The sequence below is a fragment of the Panonychus citri genome, unplaced genomic scaffold, assembly GCF_014898815.1.
Source record: "Panonychus citri isolate SS breed McGregor unplaced genomic scaffold, ASM1489881v1 Contig00140, whole genome shotgun sequence".
Taxonomy (NCBI): Eukaryota; Metazoa; Arthropoda; class Arachnida; order Trombidiformes; family Tetranychidae; genus Panonychus; species Panonychus citri.
The window spans coordinates 275,422-296,597 of NW_026515545.1; the positions used below are offsets into that span (position 1 = coordinate 275,422).

At 33.1% G+C, this 21,176-nt stretch overlaps 4 protein-coding genes across 7 annotated transcripts in view; 2 read left to right on the top strand and 2 right to left on the bottom strand.

The window, feature by feature from the left end:
• Positions 1-5,959, bottom strand: part of LOC128394860 (bromodomain-containing protein DDB_G0270170-like) — a 41,408-nt gene extending 35,449 nt beyond the window's left edge. The window contains exons 1-5 of the mRNA XM_053355231.1: positions 5,045-5,959; positions 2,178-4,622; positions 1,444-2,040; positions 684-1,160; positions 46-210 (exon numbers count right to left, since the gene is read on the bottom strand). Of these exons, the coding sequence (XP_053211206.1) occupies positions 46-210; positions 684-1,160; positions 1,444-2,040; positions 2,178-4,235 (3,297 nt within the window). The 5' untranslated portion in view covers positions 4,236-4,622; positions 5,045-5,959. The remainder of the gene's footprint in view (positions 1-45; positions 211-683; positions 1,161-1,443; positions 2,041-2,177; positions 4,623-5,044) is intronic.
• The window catches only part of LOC128394580 (40S ribosomal protein S13), a 115,983-nt gene that overhangs the window by 13,126 nt on the left and 81,681 nt on the right, over positions 1-21,176 (top strand). The window lies entirely within an intron of this gene.
• Positions 6,646-17,033, bottom strand: LOC128394576 (probable phosphorylase b kinase regulatory subunit beta). 4 transcript variants are annotated; one of them, XM_053354910.1, is made up of 9 exons: positions 16,686-17,033; positions 16,281-16,416; positions 11,115-11,382; positions 10,039-10,911; positions 9,507-9,943; positions 8,998-9,009; positions 7,310-8,845; positions 7,165-7,245; positions 6,646-7,099 (listed from the first exon to the last, which is right to left on the bottom strand). In XM_053354910.1, exons 3-9 carry the CDS (start codon positions 11,233-11,235, stop codon positions 6,944-6,946), a joined length of 3,216 nt encoding a protein of 1,071 aa, XP_053210885.1. In that variant the 5' UTR covers positions 11,236-11,382; positions 16,281-16,416; positions 16,686-17,033; the 3' UTR covers positions 6,646-6,943. The 4 variants fall into 4 exon arrangements, with proteins under 4 accessions (XP_053210885.1, XP_053210886.1, XP_053210884.1 ...); XM_053354911.1 differs by lacking the exons at positions 16,281-16,416; positions 16,686-17,033 and adding an exon at positions 12,042-12,181; XM_053354909.1 differs by lacking the exons at positions 16,281-16,416; positions 16,686-17,033 and having other exon boundaries at positions 11,115-11,486.
• On the top strand, positions 12,248-15,762 carry LOC128394574 (PHD finger protein 20-like). The gene is given in 3 exon segments (XM_053354908.1): positions 12,248-12,392; positions 12,395-15,379; positions 15,473-15,762. Coding segments are annotated over 3 exon segments (3,378 nt in total). The 3' UTR covers positions 15,721-15,762.

The window sequence follows — 21,176 nt, forward strand, 5'->3', positions numbered from 1 at the left end:
TCAAATGATGATAGTAATCAGTATGGTTGGTGGGGGAATACTTACCGATTGAATTGCATTTACTGTTGATAAAAGAGCGACGGGTTCAGGGACACAAGCCGATCCAAGATCACTATTAGCAACCGATTCTTGGGATGATGATGAAGCCTGGACAATTGTAACTGGATGACCAGTTGGTACAATTGCCGCTGGGATGGGAGTTACTGATGCCTAAAAAATGATAATCATCATGTTGATAATGATAGTGGAGTGACCATTAGAATGAATCATTCATTAAGTTACATTATGAGTATCAAAAATGTGATCACATACAATTTGTTAATAGTCATCATACATTCACTTTTTTTGCAGTTATGTTGATGACAATTGACATACACCAACAATTATAATACAACAATTAAGAGCAAAAAGTTTGGATAGAGATGCAATTTAAACGGTTTCATCTCAATTTCATATTTAAATGATGCAGGATGATTGGACACAGGAAGATAAATGATTTGTATTGATAAACACACAAATTAAAAAGGTGTCACAACAAATTGTTAAACCAAATGGTAATCAAAAGCAATTTCATTGATTAGGAATCAAAGGTTTTTTTTTTGTAAATCAAAAGGTAACATTGATTATCAATGATAAATGAAAACTTAAAACAAAAGATTAACAATAAAAGTTGATTAACTTACCGATCGGAGGGAATTTGCTGTTGCAACAATAGCCAATGGAGTTGAGACAATTGTTGATGTTAATTGATGATGGTGGTGATGATGATGATGATTAATTGGAGATGATGTAACCGGAATACCGGCTAGAGTGAGATGCTGGGCACTGGAAAGAGCTGCGGCTGCGGCTGCTGCAACAGCAGCCTGATGGTGTTGTTGTTGTTGTTGGTGATGATGTTGCTGGTGGTGGTGATGATGGCTTGGTGATGGTGGTGTCATTTGAGCTGAATGATGGTGACTTGTTGATGAAGGTGGTGGACTGGAGGGAAGTCCGTTTAAAGAGGGTAACAGTGAGTTGGGTGAGTGTAAATTTACAGAGGAAGGACTTGAAGGTGATCCTAAACCTCGGTAGAGTGGAATAATCATAACCATTGGTGGGTGAGAGGCTTTTCTCGGTGGGTGATGCGAGTCCATTGGAATGGTAAGAGGATGGAGAAGATGCTAAATGAAGTGTTTGATGACTAGAATGATGAGGATGATGGGATGTTGATGATGATCCTGCTGTTGAACCTCCAGGAGGTGAAGATCCAGACAAACCGTTTGATGTACTTGAAGTCATCATGGCTGCTGCAGCGGCTACATGATTAGGATGATGGTGTTGTTGTTGTTGTTGTTGTTGATGATGATGGTGGTGTTGCTGCTGCTGGAGGTGCTGTTGATGGTGTTGATGTTGATGTTGATGTTGGTGGTGATGTTGCTGCTGAGAAGCTGCATTATTGTTTACACCCATTGGACTTCCTGATGGTGATGATTGTTGTGAATGGGTCAACGGGGACATTGTCATTCCTGCAGCGGCAACAGCGACCATCTTATCATATTGAGATGAATAAACTGAATTGGAACCCATTGAACCCATCCCAAGGCCTGAACTGGTAACATTTTGCATCAGTGAGAAACCACCATTTCCATGATGATGACCATAGTGACTGAACTTATCAGACATGGTGGAAATGGGTGGTAAAGGTTGCAAGGGTGTTAAAGTGGCATAGCTTGAGGATGAGGTGGGAAATCCTGGCGGTGTCATCCGCCCATTCAGAGTCTGATAGGTGGGCTCAGTGTTGAGGACATTACGAAAATCGGTTGCATCAATCATCCTCGGATTATCACCGGTGGTTTCACTTGTATTACTATTTGCTTGTTCGTCAACAATTGGCGATGATGAAGTTGATGACGAGGGCGGTGATGATAAACGTCGATGTTTAGTCGCACGAGTAGTTGTAGTTCCACTATTCCTTGCAGTCGATGTTACCGTTAATCGGCTTTTCTTTCCTCGTGTACTTGTATTTTCTGTCTTAATGTTATTATTACTTTTACCTCGACGCTTCAAAGACACTGAACCTGAAATTGAAGGTTTAGAAAGTGAAGATGTTGTAGCAATTGAATTTAGTTCCGTTGATCGAGAACAATCAATCACAACTGAATCGATCTCTGTGGAATCAAGTTCAACGGTAACACCACTTTCGTCCTCTTCGTCTTCGTCTTCCTCTCTTCTTCTTCTTCTTCTTCTTCTTCTTCCTCCTCCTCTAAATCTTCACGTTCTACAATTAATTCAACTTGATCTAAAACCGAAGTAGGAACAACACTGACAACCACAGAAGAGTCACAAATATCACCTTCTTCACTTATATGGCCAACAATTTCTTCATTAACTTGCTCTTCTTCAACTAAATCAAGACCCGTTAATAAATCAGTCGAAGGTGAATTAGGTGAAGAGGTAACAGTATCAGTTAGAAGATTTAAATGAGAATCAGTTTGACCAACACTGGTCACGCTAACGATTGGGTCAACGAGAACATTATTTTCATCAACATTGACCAATTTCCTTGTCTCATCAGTTTCACCAACAATTAAACCAACACTTTCACTTGTAACCTGATTACTTAAGGCTGTTGTAGTTGTAGTACTAGTTAAGGATAAGGTTGATGAAGATTTTACTTCAACTAATTCACTAGTTGATGACAATGAGCCACCAGCAGCAGCGGCAACCGCTGCTATTTCAGAGACAATCTCATGGGCAGGTAACAATTCCGGTGGCTCTAAAACAGAATCAACAGAACAATCAATAGGATCAACAATAACAATAGAATCACCTAAATGTTGTTGATGAGAAAGGTTAAGCTGATGATTAAGTGAACCAGGTGACGATTTAAGGTGTGAATGTTGTTGCTGTTGATGATGATGATGATGATTTCGCTGAACAACAGAGTTGACCGGTAAAACGAGTACAGTTGTCGAAAGAGGTAAACTTGATGTATTGGTAATAACACCTCCGGTTAATGTGGATGTGATTCCCTGTGATGTTGATATTGAACTGATACAATCGCCACTGATACTGTGTTGTAAGTTGCTGTTGACAACCGAGATCCTTTGTGGCCCAGACTCACTGAAGTTGTTTACCGTTTCTGTTGTGATAACTTCTTCTTCACCAATAATATCCTCTAATCCGCCTTCTCCAACTAATTCCTCTTGCAAAATAATTTCTCCTTCACGATTTTCTCCTTCTTCTCCTTGTTGTTGTTCTCGATTCTCTTCACCACCAACAACAACTTCTTCCTCCTCTATACTTGTTGTCACAACAATTGAACAAGAAGACGATGATGATGATGATGATGATGGTAGTATTGGTGATGATTTCTCCCCTCTGGTTACTAATGATGACGGAGATGAAGATAAAGATGATAAATGTAATGAACAATCAGTCGTAGATGTTGTTGTTGTTTTTGTCGTTGTTAATGTTGTTGTTATCCCTTGGATATCTTGAGTAACACTAACAACATTTTCCTCATCAGAATTGTTGTTATCAGTGGTTATCAATGGAGCGACACTGCTGCCATCCTGATTCTTGTTTCTCCCTTTAATTGTAACATTTACATTCTCATCATTGTTAACACAATCAAAATTGTTATTTTGCTTCATCTTATTGTCACAATTAACTTTATCATTAGTGTTTTCATCATCTTGCTCATTATCATTATCGTTGTAAGTGTTTGAATAACTGTTTGTATTACTGATAATACAACTGATACTCCTGCTACTTTTACCACTATCACTACTAATTAGATGATTATTATTATTATTGCTGATATTTTGTGTCTCTCCTTTATGATTTGTTTGAGTAAATGATTTAACAATACTTGGTGATAATTGAATTATTGGTTGGGTTGTTGATAGTGTTACCATTACCATACCTTCGGGTAGGATACATGGTTCTTGATTGTTGTCATCGTCGTCATCATTTTCAACTATACTTGTTATATTTTCTTCTGGATTTTGATTGTAATCACCATGTCGTTGATTGGTGATACTCAGTAAATCCGATGAGTCGGATGATTCAACGAGTTCTGATCTTGTGGTGTCCATTGTTGGATCACATGAATCAATTGTCGGTTCAACTGCTGATAGAGATGTTAATGATTCGCTCGATTCTGGTATCGGTGATGTTGAATTGAACAGAGAAACATCATCTTCATGCAGAACATCATCACCTAGAGAATCTGAAGATAATTCCATGTCCATTGTCCAGAATCAGATGAGGATAAAGTTTTCGTTCTATTTTATTTGCTTCGATTTCTATTTGATAATTTTCCTTGATTTCGATTGTTATTTTTCTCTTATTTTCGATTTTATTTGACTTTTCCTTTCCTTCAGTATTCCATTGCCATGATGATATCGACGATAAAGATAAATTATTCTTTAAACTTCTTTTTCTCTCTAAAAGCCAATTTGATGACGATGGATAAGTGTTTTCTCTTAATTGCTACTAGAGATGAAGAATTGAAACAATTCTCAGTCCAGGGAAAACCAATCGAATGTTGTATTGGAAAAAAAAGTTGAAATTCTCAGGGAAAAGTTGATTGTTTCTTCTCAATCAGAACAAAGTTACCTTTGTATCTTGTAGCTTATCTGTCGATATAATTCAATCAGTGGAAAATATCAGCAAGAAGAATGAGAAGAAAAGAGAGAGAGAGTTATGAGAGAAAAAGAGAATAATGAGAATGAAGATAATATATTGAGAGAAAAAGTGACAGGGAGATAATTTTGGGGAGAACATGGAAAAGGAGAAAGAAAGAGTAATAAGTAAGAGATTTGATTCGATCGAAGAGGAAGAAAAGAAAACGGATCGAAGTGTAGGCTGGTACTATTGTGGAAGAGAGAGTTTACTATTCGACAATCGATTAGGAAATAGTTACGAATTTTCATTCAGGGAGAAAAAAAGAACAAACAAGAAGGAGGAGGAAAAAGAAATAGAGTGAGTTTGAAATGGGAGAATTTGAGAGAGAGAACAAGAGAGACAAATACTAATCAATGGCCAAAACAGATCGAACCTTGAGATTGTTATTATCTCATCGAATGTTGTTTTCGATAGTTTCTCTTCTGAATCCTTTTCGAAACTCAACCATCAACACACAGGGAAAAGAAATCGAGTTCAAATATCGTGATGAATACGAAGAAATCCCTTGACCATCAGCCCTTCACTCGCCACTGGTTATTAATAAGACGATTGGGATACTCGAGACAATCAATTAATCGGTTAATTAAATGATTATTGGAAATGATCAGCGGATGAAATGTCGATGGTTTTTGTTTACTCTCTTTCTTGGTTTTCCTTTGGTTCTTATTGTTATTGTTATGATGTTGTTGTTATTTGTGTTGTTGGAGTGTTGGAGTTATCACTCCAAGAGTAAATCACTGAGAAAACAAAGAAAAAGATTTACAATCAAAGAGACAATTTAAATTAAATTTGGTTTATTTATCGATGATAAATTGATTAATTGACCACAGATTTAATTTTAATTTCATCTTCATCTTTAGCATTAAAAACAACCAGCATAAAGTAAAAAGAAAGTAAAATAGACAGAGGAAAAAAAGAAAGAGACAGTTCGTGTATATGAAAGAGAAAATAAAAAGAAAGAAAGAAAAGAAAGAGAAAAAAGTTACGAATAAAAAATCAGTCTCTTCTCTTACCAAGATATTATTCCTATTCCTATGTTAACCCAATGTAACTCGCCATTTTGGCTTTTCTCTTACTCTCTTACTCTCTTACTCTTATTTCTCTTTCTTTCCCTCCCTGTCTATATCATCTTCATTCCCTGTCTTTCTTTTTCTCTTTCTCTCTATATATGAATATCATCATTACCCGAAAAGAGAAAAAAACTCCTCCAGTTCTAAGAGAACCTAAAGAAAGAGGAAGAAAGTAAATAGACAGAGAAGAGACTAGTCCCCTCATCGAGCATCCTCTGTACCTCCGTTCTCAATACACAAAGATACGAGCTAAAGGATGACTTGTCTTCCTCATCTTCATCTTCATCCTCTTCTCTCTTTCTCTCCTACTATTACCTCGATTTCAGTGTAATGCTGTTACATCCTCTTCTACCCCCTCTTCCCTTTACTTCTCTCTCTTTCTCTCTGTTAATCCGGCTGACTTACATTTCTCTCTCTCTCTTTTATTCTCTTCTCTTCTTTTCATTTTCTATTTTTCATTCTTCTACTTTTTCGAAATGATTATAACACTTTGGTTTCTTTGGTTACTTTTAATTCTCTTCTTGCATTGACCTTGAACAGAGATGATAAAAGTTCTAGTGACTCGTTTTCACGAACAAAAGTTCCATCATCTTCTCGATCCTCGAGGATCATTAACATTCTCATTTTAATTGGTTCAATTAACTTCTTTGTGATAATTTCATTTCTCTCATAACATAATCTTAATAATCTTCATCCATCTTTGAAGTCACTTTGTAATCTATTATAATAGAAAATATGATTTTCATTTTTGCTTCCAATCTACAGACAAGATCTTTTGACCAACAATTAGTTGATTATTTTGTTGAATTTTATATTTTGTGAAAGAATTGAAAATTTTAACAGCGAAAAATTGATTTTCTACTTTTGTCCATTGATACAAAATAAATCATTTCAATAAATTCACTAAATTTATTATTAATTTTAATTGTACAGGTAAACGTTAAAATGATAATCAACTCTTATTTATGTAATACAATAATTAAATTGCGAACAGAGCAAATAAAACGACTCAAAAAAAGGAGGACAATCAAAAGGAAGGTGGGGAAATGTGCAAATTAGTTAACTAATTGAACTTAAGATTAAATTAAGATTACGGAAAAACTTGGATGGGATATTGCAAGGGTGATAATTATCATTATTTGATTGTAATTATGGCGATAATAATTATGTCCACGGAACTTGTTTAATTGGTGGGTTTGTATTCAATTAACGTTGCATTGAGATGATGATACTTTAAGTAAAATGTCCAATATCGTTCGAGCAAAGTAAGAAGAGGTTACTGATCGCTCTTCAGCGTAAAAGTCCTCGAGACTTTTTTCACCAGTTTCTTTGTACTTTTGAACGGATTCAGAAATGATCTGGAAAACAAGACAATAGAAAATTAATCAGTCGCAAAATAAATCGATAATTGTGTCTATCTTACCTTGTCAATGTCTAAAAATACTTTTGAATTTAGACAAATTTCAGGATTTCTTTCGAGGACAATGTACAAAACTATTATAACCTGAAAAAATGAAGAGAAAGTTGTTAACAATTATCCTTAATAAAATTTGTATTCAGTAATTTACCTCGACAAAAATTTGACGATATTCTGGTGTTGATATTTTTCCAAGAAGTTTTTCAACAAGTAGAGCAAAATTGAGTTCATGTTGTGTCATCTCTGATAATGTCGGATTGGATGGTAATAGTTCACCACAAATAATAAGGCCTCCAGGTATGCGTTTAAGAATTTCCCATATTTTATCGTAGAAACTTCGAGGGACTCGACAAAAAGCTCCGTCGATTTGTCTTTTCTCGTGAACGGATAGATTCTCATCGGTCATCAATCGGTATAATATTTTCCTTAAATGACTTGGGGCAAGAGCTTCAAGTTTATTTTGCTTCTCCCCTTTGAAATCAAGGTACAATTTGATTGCCTCGATTACTGAACCAATTCTTATTTTAAGAATTCCATGGAAAAGGTGAGGATTAGTGGACATGAGACGACCAATGTAAAGTGTTATCTCTTGTTGTAAAACAGCTTCATATGGATCTTGGATGGTTGAGTAAAGAAGAGCATGAATCTCTTTGGGTGTTAATGGATGGTCAATTATCTGTTCTGGTCCACCAAATGAACCAATAGTAATTTGTTTACCATTGACTAGAATCGCAGTGATATAAGGTGAAATAGAATCAACTAATTTCTTCAATACAGATGAACAATATCTGACCACTGACCAGTGTCGAAGAGCACCAGCTTGTCGCATTAAACGTTCCAACTTATCCTTAACTGTGTGTCCATCGTGTAAACAAAAATAAGGACCTTCTCGTTCCCAGATTATACCAAGTAATTGACTTTGAGCATAAAGGGTATCACTATGTTTCAATGCTTCCATGATATCGGGCCATGTGGGTAAATTTTCATACGTTTTCCTAATATTTACATCCATTGGTTCATTATAAGCCAAAGCTTTCGGTATATCAGCTAGTGATTGGTAACCAATGTTATAAGTGTGTTCCAATTGACGGAAGGATTCAAGTTTGGGAAGAGCATCGCTTGGTAACAAATGAAGAAAGTCAAGATGCTCAATACAAGAAGAACTGATTAAATTTTGTAAACGTCCAGTTTTAACTTTAAGACAAGAGTCAAGGATTCCCTTTTTAAATTGTGCCAATAGGTCCAACATTTCACGAAAATGGACATCACGAAGATGCTCTTCACGTATCAACAGGCAAACAGTTGGTCTACCGGACATCCGCCAATATTTTCCGACAAAATGAAGATCATTTTTAATATCATCAATTAAAAGAGCCATATCATGGGATAGATAAAAATCTGATATCTCAAAAATTAATGGATAACATAAAATGGTTTGACCACAAATGCGATATAATTTACTAGTCCCTAATGCACCAATAGGACGACTGGGACGACCTTTTAATCCCAATTTTTTATTAACACCTAAAAACTCATAAACTTGGACTAGTTGAGAGGGAGGCCAAATTTGAACGGGTTCAACTTCGAGCGGAGTTTGAGTTTGAATTCCGTATGTTGCCATCATTGCTTGTAATCTCATTGATTCAGCTATGAGAACCACTTGAACAACAATATCACACCCGGTTCCCTATAAGATATAAGAATTAAGAAATACACAGTAATTAGATGAGTTTAATTTGCTTTGTACAATCAACTAAATTAAATATAACTATTGGAAAATATTTACTACTAATTGTAAAATAAGAGATAATGATTAACATAAAGTTGAATTTGACTTACAAAAGCTTTACGCTGAATTTGCCGTAAGGAAAGACCAGAGAGAGAAAATTTCACCTTTCTTGATTAAAATAAATTCTTAATTTTTCTTAGACAATTAAATGTAATTTTTACATAAATCTCAATTCCTCTTCATGATTGATTATTTAAAATGTTACAAATCAAACTAATATTAGAGAGCAATCAAAAATCAATCAACTATTAGTAACAAACAATTCTAAAAAAATAATCTCATTAAATCATTGTCAATGTTAGTCAATTTTAAATTAAATCAACATGATCAATTAATTGTCATAACATTTGCTATTAATGGATATATTCAAACTTAAAATCGTGCAGTTGAACAAACCGATTGATTAAAATTCGTAACACTAATCATGCTATTAATACTAATTATCAACATATCAAATTTCGAGTTCAATTAGAAAAGTGTTATTCAAATTGGAGTTAGAAAAAGAAAGTTAATTGTAAATAGTGAATTAGAATTAAAAGTTGAAACATTGAAAACTGACCTGAAACGCTGAGTATCTTCCCGTTTTTTTGGGTCTACTGTAGCTCGGCATGTACCTTCGGATGGGGTCAAGTTCATTTATATGTAAAAGGCCAGAAGAAATTAATTGTGTGATGATGAAAAGCGCTTGACCCATTAGAAAAAGGCTACTGTAATCACTTCCTTCTTGACTAGCAATTTTTGGCATCGAATTGGGTTCAACTTTTTCCGCATCAATATACTCAGGAGGAGTATAAAAATATTTAGGTATCAGGTAATCACCAAAAATAGGATCACGATGAACAATTTTATCCATTAACATTTGAGTATATTCGTTAACTTGTTCAATATTATTAGCAAATAAACCATCAATTATAAGGAAACAAATCATCACAGGCCATTCACATTCGATATTTTCGTATTGTTGAGTTTCGCCAGGTCGGTATAGCCTCGTCCTGTCTATATATATATAAAAAAATCAGAGAAATTAGATAAATATTTGCATATACGAGGAGGGGGAAAAGGTAAATTGTGTCAGTTTTATTGGGACTAACCTTTTCCTTCAAAGACTGTACCATATCCATCACGAAGAAATCTCTTTAATCCATAATGTCCTTTCAATTTTTTCAAAATTTTCTTCTTTGTATTAGAGTAAAGTAGTTGATCATGTGTTGCAAAACATGGCCAACTAATTGTTGCAATTAAACTTGCATCAGTATTTTTAGAACTTGACTCTCGAGGTAAAAGTGTTTCAAAGATACTTCGATTTCGTGAGTGAGCATCAATATCGACATAAATTACACTCCATGAGGCACCTTTTTCACCAAACAAATTGCATCCATTAATTGCTTCTAATGCAGATTTAGCCATTCCAATAGAAGATGCATGAATTTCTGGTGTTCCATCGTTATATTTACTTCCACGTTCCCACATACCAAAATCAGGAGTTCTGTAAGCTCTTTCAACGTAATAGACAAGATTCTGAACAAAATTAACTTCATCCATAGTGTAAATTATTTGAAGACCAGAAGAAATCATTTGTACAAGTAGAAGAAGGTATAATGAGACAACGTCGATTTGAAGATGACCATAATTTGGACAATCGGTTAAAGGTAAACCGGTGTTTAGATCAAATTTTGAGTGTATCGCATGACCAGGATTCTGATTTGTTTTGAACATTTCAACCTTATCCTTGGATTGTCTCATCCAAGCAAATAAAATACCTCGCATACATTTAACAACAGACTGACCAAGTTCGTAAGCTTTACCATTATCATCGTCGATTCGTTTAGTGTAAGCTTGATAAAGAGCCCAAATGGCAGTTGAACAATAAAGAGTATCTCTAACATGAGCTTCACGTAGTTCAGATGATAATCGAGGAAATAATCCACTAGTTGGTGATTGGAATTGCAGAAGTTGCCTTTTAACTGAAGAGAAAAACAAAAGAAAAACAAAAGAAAGTTGAGTAAATGTAAAGGATAGAAAAGGTTGAAATGGCGTTTGAGAAGAAGATGAGGTGACAACAATTAAAAGGTAAACAGAAAAAAAGATGATGAAAATAAGATGAATGTTAACACCAAGGAAAAGGTAAGAAAAACCAAGAGAGTAAAATGTTCAATTTTTTATTTACCTTGTCCATAGAAATGATCTAATTGTCGTATGATATCAGCATAATTAGCCATCCTCATGGCTTCGGCGACTTCTTCTTCATTTAAATTAGATGCAATTCTTTCCTTGCGTAATTTGGACATATCATACAATTAAAAAGATGAGATTTTCCAATGAAATGAAAAAAAAAGCCGATGAAGGGAAATAAAGGAGAGGAAAACAGTTGATTGTTGCTTATCAATTAAGATAAATTGTCCAAAAGAGAAATAGTTATCTCAGTTAATTGTTCACTGTAAAGGTGAGAAAAATGAAAAACGATAACAACATTAACACCTAATCAACAAAATCAATTGATTGAATCAAACAACAACAACGAGACAAAAAATATTTACATTTATCAGAAAAACAGAAAAACATAAAAACAATCAAGAGGTTAAAGCGAAAAACAGAAAGAAAAAGCTCCACCTGGTGGATTCTTTTTCTTCTAATTTTTAGTCAAACTCAATTTCAATTTTCAATTTCCATTTTGTTCAATCACCTAAACATCCAACTCTAAACTCAGAGTAATTGCGAAAAAAAAACCGCAGATAAACTTAATCATTGAAATTGTATTACAAATAATAAGAAGAATAAAAATGAATCTCAAATCAGTGGAGAATATGAATGAGTGGAAATGAAAAAAGAAAAGAAAATTCAAATTCAAATTTGGCGCTTCTCTTATTATGACGATTCTAACCAAGCCCTGGTGGGCGTTTCTCTCTCTCATTTTGTAAGCTTTGATCTTGGATTCAAGTCTCCAAGAGTTGATCCAACACACTCACAAAGGCTTCAAGAAAATGGATTTACAATAGTAACTTAATACAATGTGTGATCTGATTGATTAATTTTTACCTTATTTTGTTTTTCTTTTTGTTAATTATATTTGTTTTAATATAAATTGTAGACTAACCATTTATTTTTTTGTTTCATTTTCATTTATACTTGGAATCACATTGTTGTCATTAATAGTTGCCACCCAAAAGAGAGAGGAGAGAAGAGAGAAAGAAGAGAGAGAGAGGTTGAGAAAGAAGAAGAAGAGAGAGAGAGAGAGACACACCATCCATCTTTCCATCCACCACCATCATTATCATCAGATTTTGTTATACCAACATCCTGATGAGTGCTCCAGAAAGTAACAATGATACTCCACCGCCTGTTTTCAAATATAAGATAGGTGAGAGAGTTTTAGCTCGATGGTCAGATGGTAAAGATTATCCAGGAGTGGTTGCCAGTTATTTTCCCGATGGTGCGTATAATGTTATCTTTATGATGGTTATCGGAAGAAGGTTAAGCAAAAGTATATGGAACCACTTCCAGAGGATTATGAGAAGAAAGAATTTCCCGTTGCTCTTATATCACCAAGTAAACCATCTAAAGCTATTCAACAGACTGTGGTTGATACAACTATTCCAATTCAAACTGAGAATGATAGGACACCCAAGATGGAGGTTTCATTAGTTCCAGTGTTACCAAAGAAAGAATTTTTCATTGAAGAGGATCACAATCATTTTAAATGTCCGGCAGAAAATTGTACAAAAGCATTTAGGAAAGAAAAAGCTTTATCTGGACATTTGAAACACTATCATCCTGAATTAGCACCACCAAAGAGACAAAGCAAACCGCCTTCAACTAAATCAGAGGATTCACCGAAACCAAGTGAAACCGAACAGCCAGTTAAAAGTAAACAGCCGAGTAAAAGTCAAGAGAAACTTAAAATTGGTACAACAGTCGAACCGAATATCAAAACACCATCAAAATCTTCACACAAACAAAATATCTTGGCAAATTTAACGGCCAAAAACAAGGAAAAGGAGGAAAAGGAGGAAAAAAAGGATAAAGAGGATAAAGATCTCTTAGCAAGACTACAAGAGGAACCTAAGGCGACATTGGGTGAACAGTTTCAAAGCAAATCATTAACAACAAATGACCAGAAAAATAAACCTATTTTAAGTAGCGAGCTCACAACTACTAGCAATCAAGAGGAAGTGAAATCTACAATTAAACAAAAATCACCGATGAGAGTGGATAAAGGTGATGAAAAACAAGTTCCAATTACATTAGCAACACCAACTAAACCACCAGAAAAACATTCTATGGTCAAATTGGCTACTCCAGTTCAATCTACTAATGATAAAACTCCTAAAATGGAAGTCTCCTTAGTTCCAGTATTACCACATCCAAAGAAAGAGTTTTTCATTGAAGAGGATCACAATCATTTTAAATGTCCAGCTGAAAATTGTACAAAAGCATTTAGAAAAGAAAAAACTTTATCTGGACATTTGAAACACTATCATCCTGAATTAGCTCGACCCCCTAAAAGAAAACAACCATCACCACCAACTCCATCAAAACCACCAAAATCACCTAAACCACCAACATCATCAATTCCCACAAAATCTACACCAAAATCAGAAAATAATTCATCTAAAACCAATAACCAACTTCCAATTAAAATAATAGAAACACCTAAATCTTTACCAGTAGTGCAAACGCCATTAAAAACACCACCAGCATCATTACCATCACCAACAGTGGCAGCTACAGTCACACCAACAACACCAGTTAAAGAACCAACTAGTAAAAGCTCATCAAAAAGTAAAAAAGTTAAAAATGACCAACAAAAATCGTCAACTGTAAATAAAGAAGGCACTGTCACCAGCCAAAAGTCATCAACTAAATCTAGTAGTAAATCTAAAAGTAATACTGGAAAACAGACTAATCCATTGTCAAACAATTTAGAGACATCAACTCCGTTCAAAACCACTCCTGATACACATTTAAAAAGTAATTTCAATGTATATATGCCCTTGGAACTACAAGTGCCATGTGAATTAAATACGTCAAATTCACCAGTGACTCTATTCAGTCCCTCACCAATTGGTAAAGATACACATCCACCTCTTCCTCCTCTCACTCCTTTACCGACAAAGAGAAAGGATTCACATTCTCGTCCATCCGATCACAATAATCAACCAATCACCCAACCACCACCACCACCACCACCAACTACGACTGGTAAAAAGAGAGGACGTAAAAGAAAATCTGAACTACTGGAAGCATCAACTGACTTTATCCGGTTCAACAGCGAGTTAAACAAATCAAATAAATTGCGAATTGTTGAAAAGGTTTCAAGTGTTTCACCATCAATGTTGATGTTAGATGAATCCAATCCTATTCCAAATTCTGTTCTTCCATTTAGTGATCCTCGAACTATACGAGAAATTCACGAAAGTGATGATGTCGATGAATTGGTCAATTGTATCTGTGATTTAAGAAAAGAATCTGGTCTAATGGTTCAATGCGAATGTTGTCTAACTTGGCAACATGGTTCATGCCTTGGAATCAAATCAGAGAAAGATCTTCCTGAAGTCTACGTTTGTTTCATATGCAAAAATCCTCGTGGATGTCGTGAAAAATCTCGATATAATTATGATTGGACTTGGTTGAGAAATGGTTCACTACCTGTTCTACCTGGAGACAGTCAATATTTAAATAAAATCAATTCTTCAGATGCTCTACTTAACAAGAAAAAGATCATGACAACTAATCAACTGTTAAGCGCTGCATTAGAAGTAGTAAATGTTATACATGACTTGAAACGAAAAATAGCAATGGTAGATTCTAAAAGTATTGATCTAAGTGCTTGGAATAGTTCCTGGGTTACACCTAAAGAGTCAAAAATAATTTCGACGCAACAAGATATTGTTCAAAATGATTTTGCTACATTGAAAGCAAATGAGAACGATATGATTAACGATATATTGGACTTTTCGAAAAACATTCTGGAAACAGTTCCAACTGATCAAGATAAAAATGATGTTCCTGATGATCTTGAGAATGAGATTGCTGAAGGAACTGATTTAATTGATTTTATTGCATCATCTTATGGTGAATTAAATGGAATCAAGGAGGAAGAATCAATTAACCATGTGACCAATCTAACATCATCACAATTAACCGAAGAAACATCTAAATTAAACCCTAGCAATGGACCAGATTTTCAGTTAGTTAAAGATGAACCAATGGATTGTGAGGAAATGATTACTAATTGTCAAGATCAATTGTTACCCAAACAAGAAACAAAATCAGATTCATTAGATATTAAACCTATTCTATCACTTGGCGGTGATCATTTGACTCCAAGAATACCAACAATAGATTCTAGTTTTGACTCAGAAAAGGCTTTTAATTCAACAATTAAAATGGAAGTGAATATTAATCATCATCATGAAACAGCAATTAAAGAAGGTAAGTGAAACATTACAACATTAAGACAATTTTAAAGAGTTCTAATTGTTTATATATTTTTCTCTCTCGTTTTCTTTTCATCTGTTTGTTCAGGGACAGTAGAAGATGATCATCAAGCTATTTGTCGACAAAATTTAATCGACCATATACTGGATATTCAAAATCGACTGGAAAAGAGATTAGATCTTCTCGAATCTAAAGTAAATGAATTAGAAAGAGAGTATGGGCTTGACCCTGACCCAGTTAAAGTTGAACAAGATACTTTCACCTTTAAAAACATAATTAAAGATCTTTATAAGGATTTAGAAATTGTTCATAAGATAAGTTTATGTACGAGATGAGTTTGTAAATAATAAAACGAACCAAATTAATTTAAAACATAACCAATTGAACATTCAAAATGGATTCATTCAACTAGAATTGGCTATTCACAAAAAAAAATGATTCGGATGCTGAATATTAATCGCTGACAAAAAAAAAAGATTATCTAACCAGTTAAAACTGTTGCCTTCGTCACTTCATTGTCATCTTTCATCCTTTCATTGAGCTTTTCACAGGATAATCTCACAATTAATCATCTCACATGGAATCGTTTCTTCAGTATTTTCATTTGAAAAAAAAATCATCTGTATTTGTAACTCATCATCTCTCTCTCTCACTCCTTCACTCTCTCTACTTCCTTTTGCTTAATACCTTACAACCAGCTTATAAATTCAATGTATTATAATCAATTCCTACAGATAATTGTCTTAAATATCTAAATAACGCAAAAAAATTAAAAAAAAACCTTAAAATTGAACACATTGAGTTGAAATGTTCATTTGAAAAGCCGAAATGAAACAGCAACAGCTGATCGCAACCATTTAGATTAAAGAATTAACAAAAATAGTAAATGACGAACCTGAATTGTAATCAATTTTAACGTAATTGTTGATTGCATCTCGCCAAATCATCTAATCCATCACTGATATTAAATGAAACATCATTTGTGTATCAATCTAAATTAGGTTACCTTGTTTTTAGGTCTTTCTGATCATCTGAAAGGGGGAGAAAATACTTGAATTAAATAATTGCAGTAAAATGAACAATTTGATGAATAAAATGTAAAATCTACAAATCACAATATTCTTAATCATTTTATCTCATTTCATATTCCAGTACTTGAGAAAAATGAACATTTAATCAATAAAAACATAACAATGATTGAGAATATGTTTAAGAAATAATTAAATTGAAAGCATAAGAATAATAAAAACAAAGCGACAAGTTAAAAACGAAAAACTCAAAACAAATCAACAAAACTCACCATCAATTGGAATATGAATTTAGGCAATCAGATTAAATTTGTCAATTCATATTTACCAAAATCATAGTATAATTAGACTTATAAGCCTTAATTATCCCAATTAAATTTAACAATCAGGATAATGAGTAAAGAAAAACAATCATCTGTCTCTTCAATAAGAGAGACATAATCACCAATAGAAACACCAACAAATATCAAGTAGAAATAAACATGATCACAAATTAATAGGAAGAAAAATTATCGATCCCCGTTGATCACCACAGGTTATAATTAACGAATTAACTTAATTAAATCACAATTAAAGTCAACTTTTCATTAGTAACAATTAGAATTAAAATCAAGTAACAATAAACAAACAATCAACAAGAAACCAAATGATTAGAAAGCCAATCAAACTTGACATCGAATCCAAGAGGTGGCGCTGTTGTCCCATAAACGAAATCAGATCAACTCAAAATTAACTGAATGAAAATTTGAATCAAATTAAAATGAGTAAACAATTAAATCAATTATCTTGTATAAATTGATTATTGAACATTGAATTCTAGTCATGTTAATATGTTCAATATTAATGGTATGTTTTGACTGAAACTCTAAGGTAAACTGGATGGAAATTTGTTCACAAATGAAACTTTTAATAAATCAAATTAGATGAACAATTGAGACTTTAAATTAAATCACTGAATCAATAAATTTCTCATCATAATGATAAAGACTTAAGCTTTATCATTTATTAACAATCAATTGCCTAAGGTGGTGAGAGTGGGAGGTTAAGTAATATGGGGAAAACTATTGTATTATTAAAGTGGATTGAAGGATTTACTCTCATGTTTAAATTGATTTTCATCTTTAATAGTTTATTAATTATGAATGAATTGTAATAATTTACATTCAGTGTTTGGTAATATAAAGTTCAGGGTATGGTAATAAATTACTATTAACTTATGAAAAAGTTGTTGATAAGTTGAAACGAGAAATGAAAATAGATATTAAGAAAGTTAATATTATCAAATGGCCGGAGGCAAATTAGTAAAGATTATTAATATTTATCAAATGATAAAGTTAAATAAACAATATAGATTTAATCTAGAATTTAAAATTGAGACAGAAATAGTGAAATTCTGACCATTTCCCTGAAAAATTGTCCGAACCACCATGAACCTAATTAGATCTGAACATTGACTGAACTTAAAGTTTTTCATCCATTAGGATTTTCAAGGTGATTTACATGATAACCATGAGCCTAAATAGATGATAACTAAAATATCCATGAGCATAAATATATTTTCATGGATCAGTTGGTTGATTCATTTTCCATGTGAAGATGATTACTGTTGATCGTTGTTGATTAGAGTCAATCAAAGGTGGTTAACAGGAGCTTTTCAGATAGATAGATAGAGAGAGAAAGTTATAACAATATAACCAGAATTTAGAGAGAATCATGAAAAGTGGGTGGTGGAAAAGGGATTGGCTTGGAAAATGAAAGAAGAGAAAAAAGTTCCAGAATCAGAGTTGGATGAAAAAAAAAGTTCTAATACTCTTTTTATATTAGATTACATTATAAGGAAAAAAATAGCGAGTAAAACAAAAATAAAGTTATCCACTTGTAAAAGTCACTTCTTTCAACTTCACACTGACCCAGGGGTCATCATGATGATGACCATCATCATAATCATTGTTAATACACATTATAATGTTTTCTCCTTTGATCTTCCAATTCTTTCCAATTGATTGAGTTTCTTGTTGTTCAAGAGTGAGAGAGGAAAATCCAAGAGCAAAGTTTGAAATAATATCGAAAGTTATAATGATAATAATGGTCGTTGTTGTTGTTGTTGATGATGGTGGTGGCGGTGGTGGTGTTTGTTGGAGTGGGAGTGGAAATGGGAGTGATGGAAGTGAAATAGGAAAAGGAAAAGATGAAAAAAAAACCATTTATTCATCACCAATTTCGTGAGACATGCTAACCCATTTTTCACTTGTGGACCTTTTAAATTTTCGAGATCATCATTCACCTCAAGTTAGGGTCAATATCATCTGTAGTTGACCGGAACAGTTTTCCACCATTACTGATTTTTCTTTCTAAATCTTTTACCGTTAACTTTTTGATTTTTCCATTTCTTGTCTTTTCCATTCATCAGACTCTAATTGATCTTTCTAATTAATCAATTGCTTATATCATTGATATTTATTGTCACTGGTCTCATTGATTGTTGGTGTAAATGGTCAACCTTTCCAATATTCAATTTGATTCATTGGAGAGCAATAAAAAGTTGATTAAACTAATGAAAACTCATTAAATTAAATTCGATAATAATATAACCATTATTATCCGATACATTGAATCTTCATTATAAATGCTACATAATATATCTGGGAGTTTTTTCATTTCCATCCGAAGACAAAGTTTACTTTTGAAGGAGAAAAAAATTTACCCAAATGATGATTATTGCTAAGGGATGAAGATGACAATTTGAGGCATTATTATTGATTTTAAGAATCTCATCATCATCATCATGTTCATCATTCCAATCTGATGTATTGAATAATACTTAGAATGAAACAAGATGAGTAAACACAGACAAGTAAAAAAGATGATTAGAGATGAGGATAAAAAGATGACTCTCCCTTAAGTAAGTCAATATGATTCCAAATTTCTTATATTATGCCCTAAGGCTATTGGCGTAAATCTCGTGAGTTAATTTCATTGAACTGAGTCAAAGTGATTGCTTTTGGTTTGATAAATAAAGGAGAAAGAGGGAGAGGGAGACAGTTGGATGATGAAGATAATGATGATGATTGAAAATGAAGAGCAAGAAAGAAAGAGAGAGAGAGAGAGAGAGAGAGAGAGAGAGAGAGTGGGAAGAGAGAGAAGACAAAGATGCTAAAAGAAAATATTCTTTTCCAATCTAAGAACCATTATGTCTGATAATCCTTTCCATTTAGCTGGAGATGAACCTTAAAAATGTTATCTACCTTTTGTCCTTTTCAATCTTCTCATCTTCATGTTTATCTTCATCCCTTTAGCATCCTCATCATTTTCTTTCTCAGACCTTAAGCCACGTGATTCCCAACACAGAATCTCAACCAGAACATTGTTATTATTATATCAGAATCTATTCAGAATTCATCTCAATCCAGAACATTAACTCAGCAGTAATTTTACTCTGAACAGGAAGAAGAAGAAGAAAAAAAACCAAAACTTATTATTCTTAATCTTCCTTATCCTCATAATCATCTGATTCCAGGTCATTTTTACCCTAATCACTTTTAATCACTTGAATCATAATGTTGTTGATGTTTATCTTCATGTTGATCTATTCACAATCTACAATCAAGTTAATCACATTCAGAACAAATGAATTCATGGAAAGTTCAATGTGACTTGATGATTAAACATTTAAACTTTTCACCACTTTCATGTTACAATTTACATCTCATGTGATTAATAAACTCCTAATGTTACAACTAAATTAAAAAAAAAGCTAATATAAAATAAGAAGGTTCAATTAACAGCATTGGAAAAAAATTTAATTGTTCCAAGTCGAAACTTTTTCGTTTCATCTTCTAAATTGTGTTAATTATTTCCACCGAAATTTACAGTTATTACTCATGTTTATTGTATCATCATTCTGAGATCTCTCTCATCATCATTATCATCACTCAAGATTCATCTTAACGAGTTTATCAGTGACTTTTTCTTTGTTGATCATGATAAATGTTAATTCAGTTTCTATTCAGATAAACTTGAAACTTTTCATTGAGGTGAAAGATTAAGATGATAATGTATTAATAGTAACAATAGAAAAGGGAAATTATTATTATCATGAACAATTTATCGTTGACAATTTGATACAATGTTTGTTTCTTTGTGAATGGTGTTTACAATACAATTTGAATAAGAAAGGGAAAAAAGTTCTGATAATTCTGATGGGAAAAGTAAAAATAAACAATCTTAATCTACATGAAAATCTCAGGCTTGTGAACATTTCTGATTACCAATGAATTTGATATTCTCATAAAATAATAAATATAAATGATAAAAACATAGGAAAACATTAATAACGATCAATTATTTTAACCTTTAATCGGATATTTGAATTTTCAATTCTTCCAATTGTTACACTTAATTTTCGTTCTCTCTCTCTCTCTCTTAGCACCTGAATCATCATGATTATGATGATGAAAGAATCTGATTCCAATGGGGATTAACTGAGATTGTTTATTTTCACTAATCAAGAACAGAAATATAATCTCTTGATCGTTTATCCCAAGGGAAAATTCATGTAGCAATCATGTAATATCTGCGATTCAGTACAATCACGATATATATGAACTGTTCAAATTTAGAGAATTGTATTTATATATTTATTTTATGTGATTGTGATTTCAAGATTTCATTGAACATTAAAAGTTCAAAGTCATCATGAAAAAAGATGATGATGAGAGTGAAAATTATAATCATTAAAGTTGAAAAGGTAAGTGGGTGGAAAT